This window comes from Equus asinus, chromosome 21 (genome assembly GCF_041296235.1).
Source record: "Equus asinus isolate D_3611 breed Donkey chromosome 21, EquAss-T2T_v2, whole genome shotgun sequence".
NCBI lineage: Eukaryota > Metazoa > Chordata > Mammalia > Perissodactyla > Equidae > Equus > Equus asinus.
Genome location: NC_091810.1, coordinates 46,315,010 through 46,328,464, shown reverse-complemented (window position 1 = coordinate 46,328,464; position 13,455 = coordinate 46,315,010). Strand labels below are relative to the sequence as shown.

Here is a 13,455-nt window from a genome sequence, read left to right as displayed (position 1 = left end):
GCCCTGGGAGGCACACATCAGCCTGGTAGTTGGGTGGGGACTGGTTTAGATATTTAAGGGGAGTTAGCCACGGGGTGGTCAGAAAAAAGTGTAGACCTGGCTGTCGGGCAGACTTGTGGCCCAGCCTATTCTCAGATCTGCCTGGGACGGGGATGCAAATGGGCATGGGGGCACTCACCAGGAAGGGTCATCAGGGTGGATGGGGAAACCTGCCTCTGCTCTCTGCAGTCAGGGAGGGAGGCCTCTGCACCACCACAAATCCACCTCGTGGTCCTTTTTCCAAGGCTGCTGACCCCCTGGCCTGTAGCGTCCTCGGGCCAGGGGCTGGCCCTGACCATAACTGCATCTCCTAGGCTTGACCCGCATCTCCACCCTGATCTTACTACCTTTATGACTGTGGGCAAAGTTCCTTAAACTCTCTGAGCCTCCGTATTTTTGCTCTGGGGAAGGAGGGGGCCAATGGATGGGTGAAAGTGGAACAGGGGCATGAGGGGTTCCCAGAGGATGTCGCCAGGGAAAACACAGAATCCATGGTACCTGCTGAGGTTAGTCATATTGAGAAGAGCTTTATGGTACGGTCAGAGTTTTTTGATTTTGTAGGGGAAAGAATAAAGTACAAAGGAAAAAAAGGAAATGAAAAAAATGAGAAAATTAATAGGTTGAGGAAAAACAACAGATTGTAGCAGAAAGGAAATAGGAAACTACTTGGTTTAGCAGAGAACAATGTTTACATAGTTTTAAACATGTAAACAGTGAATATCAGCTTACTCCAAATCACGACATTGGATGAATGGTGGGGGGTGGAAATGTGTGGAGAGGGGATTACCAGAGTTCATTTTTCCATACTAGGAGGTCAATATTCTAAAGCGAAAAATCAAGAAATAGTAACATAAGCAAATTATTTAGAAATATAAAGGGAAATGGAAGAAGAAATCACCAAAAGAACAGAAAGTCATAGGCCAAGGTGGGAGAGCTTGGGGTGGGGGAGCAGAACTTGCCATTTTTGGGTTATTAGCCTTATAGTATTGTTCAACTTTTTTTTTTTTTAGGAAGATTGGCCCTGAGCTGACATCTGTTGCCAATCCTTCTCTTTCCTTTTTTGCTCCCAAAGCCCCAGTACATAGTTGCATACCCTAGTCGTAAGTCCTTCCAGTTCTTCTGTGAGGGAGGCCACCCCAACGTGGCTTGAGGAGTGGTGTGTAGGTCCACGGCCAGGATCTGAACCAGCAAACCGTGGGCTACCGAAACAGAGCATGTGAACTTAACCACCACCCCCTTGTTCAACTTTTAAAATTATGTACACATATTATTTCAATCAAATGAAAAATTGAAAATAGAAACCTTCAGGGTTTAGACAGAGAGCAGGCTGAGGCTTCAGAGGTGGAGTAAACCGTCCAGGCTCGTGGAGTCAGGAGACAGCTTCCTCAGGACCCATGCTCGAGTCTGTGCCCAAAGGCACATGAGCTTGACGTGACCTTGTCAAGACCATGGACTCCATCTACAGGCCGGGCAGCTCACGAAGTGCCCACAAAGGCTATAAAAATGGGCCTCCAGACAAAGGGGCTGCATATCATGCTTCTGGGCAGGAATACAAGGCCCCCGAGAAACGAGGCATGAAGCCACTTGCCCAAAGAGGCCATGTCACCCCGAGGGACGAGCGGGAGGAGCAGGCTTTCGTTCCCAAGTTCCCCACCCGGCATGGCTGGGTAATCAGCTTCTCCAGGGGCACGGCTGAGGCATCAACAACTTTACTGACACCCAAAAGTGTGTGATGGACACACACTCTCCTGCTGAGTGTGCTGAGGTGCCCTGAGCCTGGCGCACCCTCTATCTGTGGCTGAGGAGACGGTGGAGGCTGGAGGGTCAGGGCCTCATTGCTGGCTTGTGCTCACCAGGGACACCAAGGGCCACTGCTCCTCCAGGATTTTCCTGGCCTCTGCAGCGAGAAAGACTGTTAGTTGGACGACCAAGTGACAGGTTGCCATGATGTCACAGTTAATGCTGACCATTGCCTGGGCGCCTGGCATTGCGTGAAGCCCTTTTCAGATTTGGAGCTCAAGCGAATGGAGGGGTTTGGCCACTGGCCAGCAGGTCCTGAATCCAGGGCTTCAGACTGGCTGGTCATTAACTCAGTGTGACCTGCCCAGGCAGGCTTCTTTCCATCCCAGCTCCCTTAGGGGCAAGGTTGGGGCTGAGAGGCAGTGATCTGCTGTGATGCAGTCAGTGTACTCAGCGTTCGTTGGCAGGCAAAATGCAGAAGCAGGACTGGTCCGTACTCAGAGGTCTCTGTGTCAGGATATTCACCACCACATGATGTACAACATAGCAAAAAACTGAAAACAACTTTAAATGGTACACCATGTAGTAAAAAGAACATTGTAGAGAGCAGAAGAAGCAGGGGGAGATGTGTGCGCTACATGTTAAGTGGAAAGAGGCTGCTGACAGGATGTGGTATCTCCGTAACTGTCTACAGGGCACTGGCTGCCCCAGGATAATTTATAATTTACAATTTATGACAATATTAAGAAATACATAAAATGCATAATACTATTGTGAGATAAGATCCAGGAAAAACAATACATGGAGATATTTTAGATTCTGTGATGACTTCTGCTCTGGTCTAGCTCCCCTGCCTGAACACCCCAGAGCGCACAGGCCCACCGGCTCTCAACTCTCCACTCCAGCCCCAAAGATCTGCTGCACAGCGACTTTGCCTTGGCTGCCACAATGGCCCTGGAGCAACAGTGGGCGGGGATTAGAACCTTTGTAGACGTAAGAGAGGTAAAGCCACCCCAGCATCTCATGAGGAGACAGAGGCAGGCTGGGTTTAGAATGTGATTCTCACGCTCTCCAAGCTCTGTTGATTATCTGCATCAAGAGCTGAGCCCTGGGCCAAAATGTCTTTTTCCAAGCTGCAAAGGCAACCAGAACACTTGCAGAGTAGCGGGCAACGGCCCACAGAGGCTGATGGGAGCAGAGAAGGCCTGGAGCAGCGGGCTGCGTGGATCAGAAGCCAGCACACCCAGGTCACAGCTCTTTGAGGAGGAGCAGGAGGAGGAAGAGGAGCAAGAAGAAGGTCTGATGGACCCCCAGCACTCAGATGTGGCCCAGACACCAAATGTCAACAGGCTTAGACCTTCCCCAAGGATCCTGGCCAGGCCCAGACATGCCTGGTGTCTCCCTACCGACTGTGAGTCCTACCGTGAACAGAACACGCTTCCCTTCTTAGAAAAACTCCACCTCAACAGTAGCACTCAAGGCAGTGCCCCCTGGGCACCCTACGTTCTGGCCTTTCTCTCTCTCCCAGCTGTTTACGGAAGCAGAAAGCCCATTGATCTGAACCTGGCATCCTTCGTTCCAGTCCAGTGAAGGAAAAACAACAAAAACAGAGTTTGCCGAGGTGAAGTCTGAGAGGCTGACCGCAGAGACAATGGTTGGTTTTTGTTGTTGTCTTTTTTAGGGTGAGGAGTAAGAAGTCCACAAGTATCCAGATCAGCTGTGATGAGCGGGTTCAAAGTGAGGACACTGGCAAATTGGTGAGTGAGGCTGTGCGGGGGGTGCGGGAGTGTCCTTTGGGGCACCATGGCCCAGGCCTAAAGCTGAGGCCAGGGGAATCTGTGCCTGTGGCTGCCCACCCGCGTGGCAGGACCAACTCAGGCCTTTCTGTTTTCTTAGAAGCTGCCGCCGGCAGCTGGCCCTCCTTGGACAAAGCACATTCTCTTCTATCACCAGGGGCCTTTTTTCTTTCTGCTTTAATCTAAGGCTGCAGGGAAATCTAAACAACCAGCTGAGGCAATTTCTGAAATTGCTGAAAATCATTTAACAAGCTTCTGAAGCATCCCTCTTGTTCTAGGGAGCCGCTCAGGCTGAGCTGAAAGGGGCGTCTGCCGGCCGCTCATGGCCTCCCCGGAAGCTGCGGCTTTGCTCGCCCAGGCCTGGCTCCACAGTCTTCCTGACCCCGTCCTCACCCTTCTAAGCTCCTGCGGGCAAGCTGAGCTGAGAAGGAGTTTCATTTCCTCTTTACCTGCAGCTCTGCCTTCAAGGAAAGGAGAAAGGGGCGTTTCCACGGAAGGAAGACAAGACTCTCAGCCACATGCCCACAGCTGCTGTGACCTGGGGGCAGGTGTGGGGAGGGAGCAGATGGGACTGAGAACCAGGTCACAGTTGGCAGATTTCTAATTCCCTACAAGAACGACCACCAGGCTGGTGCCAGGCACCGCCTTCTCAGTGCTTTACCTACACCTTCTCAGTTATGCGTTGCCACACCCTATGAGACAAGTGCTCTTATGCCCATTTTTGGATGAGTAAACTGAGGCTCAAGGGGATTAACTACCTTGCTCAAGGTCACACAGTTTGGGGCTGGCCCAGTGGCATAGTGATTAAGTTTGCACACTCTGCTTTGGTGGTCCAGGGTCCACGGGTTCAGATCCTGGGCACAGACCTATGCACCACTCATCAAGCAATGCTGAGGTGGTGTCCCATATACAAAATAGAGGAAGATTGGCACAGGTGTTAGCTCAGGGACAGTCTTCCTCAAGGAAAAAAAGGAAGGTTGGCAACAGATGTTAGCTCAGTGACAATCTTCCTCACCAAAAAGACAAACAAACAAAAGGTCACACAGTTTGAAGTGAGGCGGGGTCTGAGGTTTACCTCCAAGCCCTTTCTGGAACCACCACAACCTACCTTCCTAACTCTCAAGGGAGAAGGCAAATAGGACTGTCAGAGGAAAGGGACAGGAGCATGATGGGGACAGCGCAGCCTGGGAGGTCAAGAGCCAGGACCACTGAGCCTGACAAGGACAAGGGCCCAGCGGGTGGGGAGGTGGGGAGAGCAGGCCAAGGGGGCATGCAGAAGAGAAAGCGGCAGGGAGGCAGGGACACAGAATGCAGGATGTTCCTGTGGGTTGTGTTTTCCAAGGCTTTCGGGGCTGAATTTGTCCCACCTCTGTTCCCCTTTCATCCTCCCTGGGCCATGCAAGCCAGGCTAGTGACAGATGAGGAAACTGAGGCACAGCAAGGCAAGATCTCCTGCCCATGGTTACAAAGTGAGGACATAGCCTAAGAAGTCCAAAGCTAGCAACCTTCCCACTCCTCAGTGGTGTCCCCTGGGGTCAAGGACACCAATAGACAGGGGCTGTGGGGTACAGAGACCTTTTTCTTTGTAATGCAACATGATTTTTTTGGCCAGATTTATTTCTCCCAAATTTTTATTTTTTTTTTGAGGAAGATTGGCCCTGAGCTAACATCCATGCCCATCTTCCTCTACTTTATATGTGGGACGCCTGCCACAGCATGGCTTGACAAGCGGCGTGTAGGTCCGCGCTCAGGATCTGAACCAGAGAACCCGGGGCTGCCGAAGCAGGACCTGCGAACTTAACTGCTGCACCACCGGACCAGCCCCCTCAAATATTTCTTATTTGTGCTATTTCCCATGCCTGTGCAAAACAATTCCCTTACCTTCTTTAAGATGGAATGAAGACTGAGGCAGAGAAGGAACTGTAGGAGAAAGTGAGTCAGGGAAGGCCAGGGAGGAGGTTTAAAAGATTCAAATCCTGTGGATGTCAAACTTGTTTTGTTTTGTTTCTTAAATAAAAAGAACCCTTCTTTCAAGCAAACTTAAATCAACCCTCAAATTCTAAAACAGGTAAAAATGATGCTGCTCCAGGTGGAGCAGGAGCAGGATGGTCCCTCCATCCTCTTGGGCTCAGTGTTCCCACCACAGATCAAATCCACCGCCTTGTTTAGTCGGAGAGGAACTGAGCTCGAGGTAAAGGGCCGGGGGTCAGGAATCAGGCAGACGGGGGATGACCCCGGTCCTGCCACTTTCTTCCTAGCTGGTGGCCCACGGCAAATCAAGCCACTTCTCTGTGCCTCAGTTTCTTCACCTGTAACATGCAGACAATAGATGGGGCTGCTGTAAAGATTTAACAGCGAACACATGTAAAGTGTCTTCACTCAGTATGTGGCACACGCTGAGCACTACATAACTGGTGGGGTGAGGGAGACTCGTTCAAGTTCACCCAGTGAGTTAGAACAGGGAGCTAGCCCGGGGTATGACTGATGCCAAGTATGCAACACTACGTGCCATTTAGAAATGAAACCCTGCTCTTGTACTTCAGAAGGCAGACACGGACACGAGTGGATTTCCCCAGGGATGGTGCAGACGGAAGAAAGGCCGCAGGCAGGACACCTCTGGGGCCCTTCCACTCAGAGTTTGGCTCTCGGCCCTGTGTTTTCAGGTTTGCTGCAGGAGAGCTGACAGGAGGTGAGGACAAGTCGCCAGTGTGCTTGGGCATCATGCCATCAGCCCGGCTGGGGAGCCAGAGCTCCACACGGTTCACTCACGGTTACAAAAGAAAAAAATGCAAGTAGCTCTGTCCCTTCTGTTGCCCCCCACAGCCTGACATCTGCACACCTGCAAGAACATCCTCTTGTCGTTGGAGAGATGCCCCTTAGGGATCTCACAAGCCTGGAAGGAGGAAAGGAATCTTCAGCTCTAGTTCAGGAACATAAAAATGCACTATGCTAATCTGGTTTGTTCGTAAAACTGCTGTGTTAATGCCCTTGGGGAAACAAAAAGGAAAGCTATTTTAGCAACATTCCTAGTTTGGTTGGGACTATGTGAGGAGGAAACATTTCCTTTTCCTCATGGCTACGGGGTTAGGGTTCTCCTGGGTCTTCATGCTTCTCCCGGCACGGCCTGTACCAGGCCCTGAGGAGGGCCAGTCAAGAGCTGCACCGAGACTTGGGAGGCCAGAGTTATCAACGCCTGGGTTTTCAACAGGCACCTACTGAAACGACTGAGGCTTCCAGGTCACCTGGCTCCCTCTCGGAGTTCTCATAATTCTCCTGGGAGCAGTGGCAGAAACCAAAAAGCCTTCTGAAAGAGGCCCTCTGGCACCCCTTATGCCAGTCACCCTGGTGTCACCTTTTGTGATTTTCAAAAGGAAGTGCGACGAAGGCAGTGAGGAGTAGGTGAGCTGGGAACAAAACCACCGCTGCCCACAGTGAGTCATGCTTTCACTCCAGACTTCCCCTTCTCTCCCACCCGACACGGCTGCGTGGAAGCCACACACTATTAGTTCCACATAATTGAAAAGTGTGTCAGGATCTCTCAGACACGAACCAGAAACATGCTGCTCAGTTGTCACCTCCAAAGTGACTAATGCAGTCGTGTCTTAGTCACTGCTCACTGACTGCGCTAACAACGTCAGAGCCCTGTTCCACGGCCCCAGTTTGTGATAGGGTGGTGCAGATGAGATTAAAGGACCGAGAGTGGCCAGTTTTTCAGGGCCCTTTCCCACTGAGCATTGTTAACCCAGGTGGCCTCTGCCAAATGCATTTATCAGGGCAGAACAACATTGTGACAGTGGAGTCAACAGGGCCATAACTTTGGGACACATTTATTGGATGGAGGAAATGAGACAAATAAATGGTGGTCTAGAAGATTCCTTCACAAGTCAGACATTCTGTCATGGGCCCTCATGTAGCTCCTCTGAAGGAAGAGGCAGCCCTGGGTAAACCATGCCACCCTCCCAGCCCCTTCACAGCGAGAGCTGATTGAATTGTGGGCTCACCTGACCCATGGGCGGCCCATCCATGGGCTCACCTATGCCCCATGACCCACAGCAGCTGCCCTATAAAGATGACCTGGGCCACTTCCACTTCTCCTTCAGGAGCTTTACATTCAGAATGGAGCTTAAAGCTGAAAGGAGAGACTGGGGGCTGGAGATAAAAGGTCGGAAAAGAGACTCTCACCAATGGAAGAAGCTGGGCGTCTCCCTGGACAGCAGCATTTGGTACTGGGAACTGCTGCTCTCATGGCCCGCCATCCTGAATGCCCGCTGCCTGGGCCCCAGGAGAGGTGAGACTCAGCCTGCGTGAAGCCAGGAGGAGCAGAGAGGGCCAGGAGCTACCCGGTGCCCAGTGCCGCCAGCCTCACAGCCAGGCAGCCTCACAGGCTCTGCCTTGCTCCTCCCAGCACCCACCTCCCTCCTTCCCAAAGCTTCCCTTTGTTCATTTGGCCTCACAGGCACAGCACCCAGGGCCCCTCAACTCTTCAGGAACCTACAGAAATGATTGAAAGGGAAACAAAATTTACTGGCTTCGAAATACAAAGCTTTAAAAATTGATGTTTACATGTCTATAGAACATAACATCATGCCAATTAGCCAACCACAATTCTTGTATACGTATATCTTTGTTATGTTCAATGTGGGATATGGTTGATAAGCTGTGAGGAGGGGTCTCCAAAAGTAAGGGTGCTGGAGCCTGCAGAGGCTAGGACAGAGTTCTGGGTGCACTTACTCTGCCAAGGAGCTAGTTCATGAAGGAAATACCTAACTGCCTACATCTCACCTCTAGCATTTTCCATGTAAGCTACATTGCCCAAGAAGGATGGAGAAGTCAACAGGCAAAGAGTCGACTCCACATGGGACAGGGGCACCCAGCAATTTCTGCTAATTCATCTGAGGGATAATTAAGAAATATTTACAAGACTTCCTTCATTAGGCCCCTAAAGGAGGCTGAACTACTTGAGAAGCCCATTTTTCCAATTTTACTCTGATGTACCCAGATGGTTCTAGTTAAAAATGAATGACACTAAATAATGGGACTGGTTATGCCATGGTATTTGGGGTCGGATTGATGATGCAAATCAGTATGTCTTCTTTCCCCTCAAATTCTTCAAATAAAACATCTTTTCTGCTTACACTTGAAGTTAATCAGTAAATGAAATATTTACAACATTAAGGGATAATCCACCCTGGTACAGCAAGTAATAGTAAAACAAATCACTTCTCATCTGCCTCTGACTGGCTCATAAGTCTCATTTCCAAATTAAATACCCGAGTCTCAGTCCCTTCCCAGAGTCTCATGGAATATTCAGCAAATAAAATGATATTTCAGGGGTCAGCCCGGTGGCGCAGTGGTTAAGTGCACATGTTCTGCTTTGGCAGCCTGGGGTTCGCTGCTTCAGATGTGGGTGCAGACATGGCACTGCTTGGCAAGCCATGCTGTGACAGGCATCCCACATATAAAGTAGAGGAAGATGGGCACGGATGTTAGCTCAGGGCCAGTCTTCCTCAGCAAAAAGAGGAGGATTGGTGGCAGATGTTAGCTCAGGGCTAATCTTCAAAAAAAAAAAGATATTTCAGTTGCTCTTTCAGTTCTCTGTATTTCACTGTCTTCAAGAAATTTCTAGGGGATCCTGACAATTATGCCTCAGCTCATCTTTTTTCCATATCTGGTCCTTTCTGACAGGCTCCACAGGCCTCTTGGCTTCTGGTTTGCGTTCCAGAACTCTTCCTTAGGGCCACTGAGAACCCTGAGCAAGTAGCACCTGGAGCCCGTGGATCAGCTCCTAAAAGTTCTCGTCTGAGCTCCTGGTGGGAGCTCTCCTCACCAATAAGCACTTTTCATGCCTTTCTCACTTTGCCATCAATGCCAAAGGATCACCCTTTCTGCCTCTGGCCTGGCCTCCCCTAAGAGCAGGTTTGCAGGTAGTCAAGGGTCCTCTGCTTATTCTTTCCCTTCTTGAGCCTCCCCCACCCCTGCCCCAGGGCCAACCCCATTTTCAGTCATGGCTGTTCCAAGACTGGGCCAGGGATCACATTCTTCCTGATTTTTGCCCAGGGTAACTGAATTCTATCCATCCTAGAGGCCACACAGCAGCACTCAGAGCTCCTCCCTTCAGGGGCCTGCACAGCCCCTCACCGGAGCCTCTTCTTCAGGTCCCCAATTGGATGCTCTCTGCTCCTGTCTCTTTCTCAACATCAAAAGCTGCTCAGGAAAGAATCCCTGAAGGGGTTATTTTACATCTTAGTGTGAAGGAGTCACTGAGTCCTTCTCTGGGGGAATGGAATGCCTGCCTCCTCTCCAATTAGGAATAACAGCCTTTGATCTCTGTGAGAAGAAATTCAAGCACTCAACTGAGGAAGACACATGCGTGAAGGGGTACCCTGGACTCCCCCAGAATCACGCTGCCTAAAGTCACACACTTGCTTTGCCTGCCCCTGATGTTAGCCCTGACCCATCAAAGAATGGCTGCTTAACTTAAAAACATGACCAAGACAAGGAGCAGGCCAGAGAAGAGAGGAGAGAGAAAAGTACAATAAACAACGGGAACCACTGCCTCGGCCGGGAGGGAGGCACGGTGATGGACTGCCGGGCTTTTCAGTCCCAGTCACAGAAGCTCCAGGCAGAGCCCGGAAACTGCCCTCTCTGTCAAAGTCGCAGTCCAGCCACAACATCCATGTAAGAGAAATGTTACAGGGAGGAATAAACACAGTTCACATACTCAAGCTATTTGCCCACCTTCCTTTTGAAATTTAAGAAATTTTTTTTTCCTTTTTGGAAGGACAAGGTGTATGAAAGATCTTCACAAAGATAGGAAGAAAGTGATTTATTCATTTTAAAATCAGGGAATTGACATGAAATTAGCAACATGAATACATAATTAAAGAAAAAAGACAGGAGGAGGTGCCCTGCTAGGGTTAGGCTGGCGAGCACAGGGAGCTTCCAGAGCCAGGAGTCCGTGCTGAGGAAGTGGTGAGCAGCGCAGCAGCAGCAGCAACAGCCCCTCTCGGAGGGATGTGACAGCCCACACTTGAAGTCACCATCACATGTGTGTGGCCAGAGCAGCACAGAAAGAAGAAATACTGTTATTCTCACCAGCAAAGGCTTCTTCGTGAAGGACGTGCTTTAGAGACTTGTTTCCTTGGAGAAGCAGCCTCGCTATATTTTAAGCGGTACTTAAAGGAAAAGGGTGATTCCCACCAAAAATCCTTCTGGGGTAAAGTGAGACAGCTCAGCATGCGTGTAAGCAAGCACCATGAAGCACAGTGTCGCTCTAGGGGGCCAGCAGGGGGAAGCACCAGAGGCAGTGGTGAGGCCCAACTGCACTTCAGGGAGGCGGCCAGGGGGCGGAGGTAGAGGTCCTCGGAGAACTGCAAAGGGCCTGCTGCCAGTGCCGACAGCACAGGAGCAGGAGCTGGTAATGGGAAAACAGCCACTTCCCCCAACCATCCGGCTGTGGGCACTACTCCTCCTATAAACAGGGAAGTAGGACACGGGAAGGAGCCCTGGGCCACCATCCCAGCTGGCCATCTTTCAAGAGGAGCTGGCCCTGACTGCGGCAGTCCTGTGCTGGCAGCAGCGCCAGGCAGACTGCAGGCAGACGGATGAGAGACGAGAGAACAAGCACTTGCTGTCAGACACAGAGCCTCTCTCCACGTGGCAGAGCAGAGCAGAAACCTTGGTGGTCCTGCTCCCGAAGAGCTGGGAAGTCAGTGATGCTGCTCAGGAAGTCAGTGACAGCAGCTCTCTTCCTGGAGCAGAGACTGGACATGTGAACATGTGCACAACTGCTCCTGAGCCCTGAGGCTGATGAGGACGATGGGTGTGCCAACCTCAGTTTGCCAAAAAATGCTGATCCCAGAGACCTGCTCCCAGAGATGCAGACTCCAAAGGTCTGGAGTGGGTCCTGGGAACCTACATTTCTACCTTGCAATTTGGGTGATTCTGAGGCAGGTAGTTCGAGGACTATGCTTTGAGTGTGGGGTCAAGTGGGCATGGGGTGGCTGACAGGGCCCTAGAGGAGGGAGGGAGGGTCAAGGGCAGCAGAGAAGGAACTTGTGAGGGCAAAAGGCCCATTTATGCACACTTGAGAGAGAAAAAGGACATGGGAGGGAGTGAGGTCTGTCATCTGTGTGCCACCCGCACTGCCACATGGGATAATCAGTTCCTCTGAGAAAGCCTGATCCTGCCTCACACAGCATGACCAAGGTACTGCTTTTGCAGGGCCTCTGACTGCTCTGTGATACTCTGCATTTAGCTACTTCCCCTCCAGTTAGTGCAAAGTATTCTCCCTTTGAATAAAAAGGGGTCCAGGTGCCCGGGCCCTTGTCTCAGAGCACTGGTGGGCCCTGATCCTCTGCCCCTTGGCTCTGGGCCAGTGGATTTAATGTGTGCATTTTAGCTAAACCACCATCTGATACAAGTTGCCCTGACTAGCCCAGGCGAACAACCTGTTCTCTGAGTGTAAACATAGAAATTTGGGGACACTGGGGCCAGATGATTACTATTACCATCCAAGATAGTTTGTGCATCTAGCTCCAAAGATCAGTTACATCCAAAAGGAATTAATATATTAATGAAAGAAGAAAAATGCTCTGTGGCCTCAGAACAATGCCTGGTGACCTCACCTGCTGGGTGCCAGGTGCTGGGTGAGGTCGGTGAGCCTCAGCCTGGGCTCCCATTGTAGCTTGGAGGACCAGACCACCAGGCTGTCGCTCTCGTCCCGGGGCTGGAATTTCGGTGCACTGACCAGTGCTGGAAGTCATGGGTCAGTAGGAGGGGCCTGACTCAGTGATACTTGCCATACAAAAATTTACCTATTTTATTCTGAGGAAAAAAAGATACATCCATTCAACTTGAGTTGTCATCTGTGCCATCTCCATGTGAGAAGTTACAGCCAGCTGCAAAGCAGTGTTCCCTTTAGGGGACAGCTCACAATGGATCAGTTTCCTTCAAGGTCCCCCACTTTTGGGTGGCCAGGCCAGGGGTCCTGAGGCAGCCTGCACCAACTCTGGGGAGCCTGTGCTGGCCCGGGGGACGCAGCAGTGAGGATAAAGCATGACTCCCCCAAGCTAAGTCGGGAAATGTGATCTGAAAGACTTCGCATTTTCATCTCTTGGATTTCTGAGTAACGTTTTTCCTTCTTTAAAAACCCAGACCACAGTGTTGTCATGTGGAAAGCCACAACTCCAGGGCCACCACTGTCCTTGTTTGGTACATGACATCAGGTCTCCTTCCTTCTTTTACAGAATGAGTTAAATATTCCTGTGAAGGGATAATGGCAATGTCTCTTTTCCTGGGCCAGATAATTATTAACTATTAATATCCAGGATATACCTTATTGGAACATGTAGCTCTTAAGATCAATCATACCCAAAAGGAATACATTAATCAAAAGGAAAATGCCGATTCAAACAAAAGGGTGAAAAAAATACTTGTATCTATTTTAAAAGAGCTTTTTGGTCTTCCTTTAAAATGGAACTCTTTCTTCCTCTTTCAGACTTCAAGTGGCCGGTAAGTGTTGGTCTGCTGCTTCTCTCTGGTGTCTCACCTGCCTTGATTGGTCTCACTCCACTGCAGTGCCCCCAGCAGCACTCTTCTGTACAGAAAATGTGTTCCACCCACAGAACCACCACACAGCTGGTCCAGGTGGCACAGGTGTCAGTGCATCCCTGAGGTCATGTCATTTTGTCAGCGAGTCTGGACACACCTAACTGAGTCCTAAGAAAGTGGATCAGCTTGGTCTCTGTGAGAAACACTGTCCCAAGAGTGGCTCCCAAACAGAAGGTCCCCACAGCAATGTGTGCCAGCCTGGCTGGCCAGCCCTGATCACAGCAGAGGAACACCTGCAGAAAGAAACAGTTGTCACTGCTCCGGCCCC

General features: G+C 50.6%; 1 protein-coding gene across 7 annotated transcripts in view; it reads right to left on the bottom strand.

The window, feature by feature from the left end:
* Positions 1–11,745: 11,745 nt before the first annotated feature.
* RFT1 (RFT1 homolog) overlaps positions 11,746–13,455 on the bottom strand; it is a 60,335-nt gene continuing 58,625 nt past the window's right edge. For 5 of the 7 annotated variants that reach the window (XM_070492749.1, XM_070492754.1, XM_070492748.1 and 2 more), the window contains one exon: positions 11,746–13,420. In XM_070492749.1, coding sequence (XP_070348850.1) covers positions 13,253–13,420 — 168 coding nt within the window. In that variant the 3' untranslated portion in view covers positions 11,746–13,252. The remainder of the gene's footprint in view (positions 13,421–13,455) is intronic. The other 2 variants (XM_070492750.1, XM_044754491.2) reach the window with 1 other exon arrangement.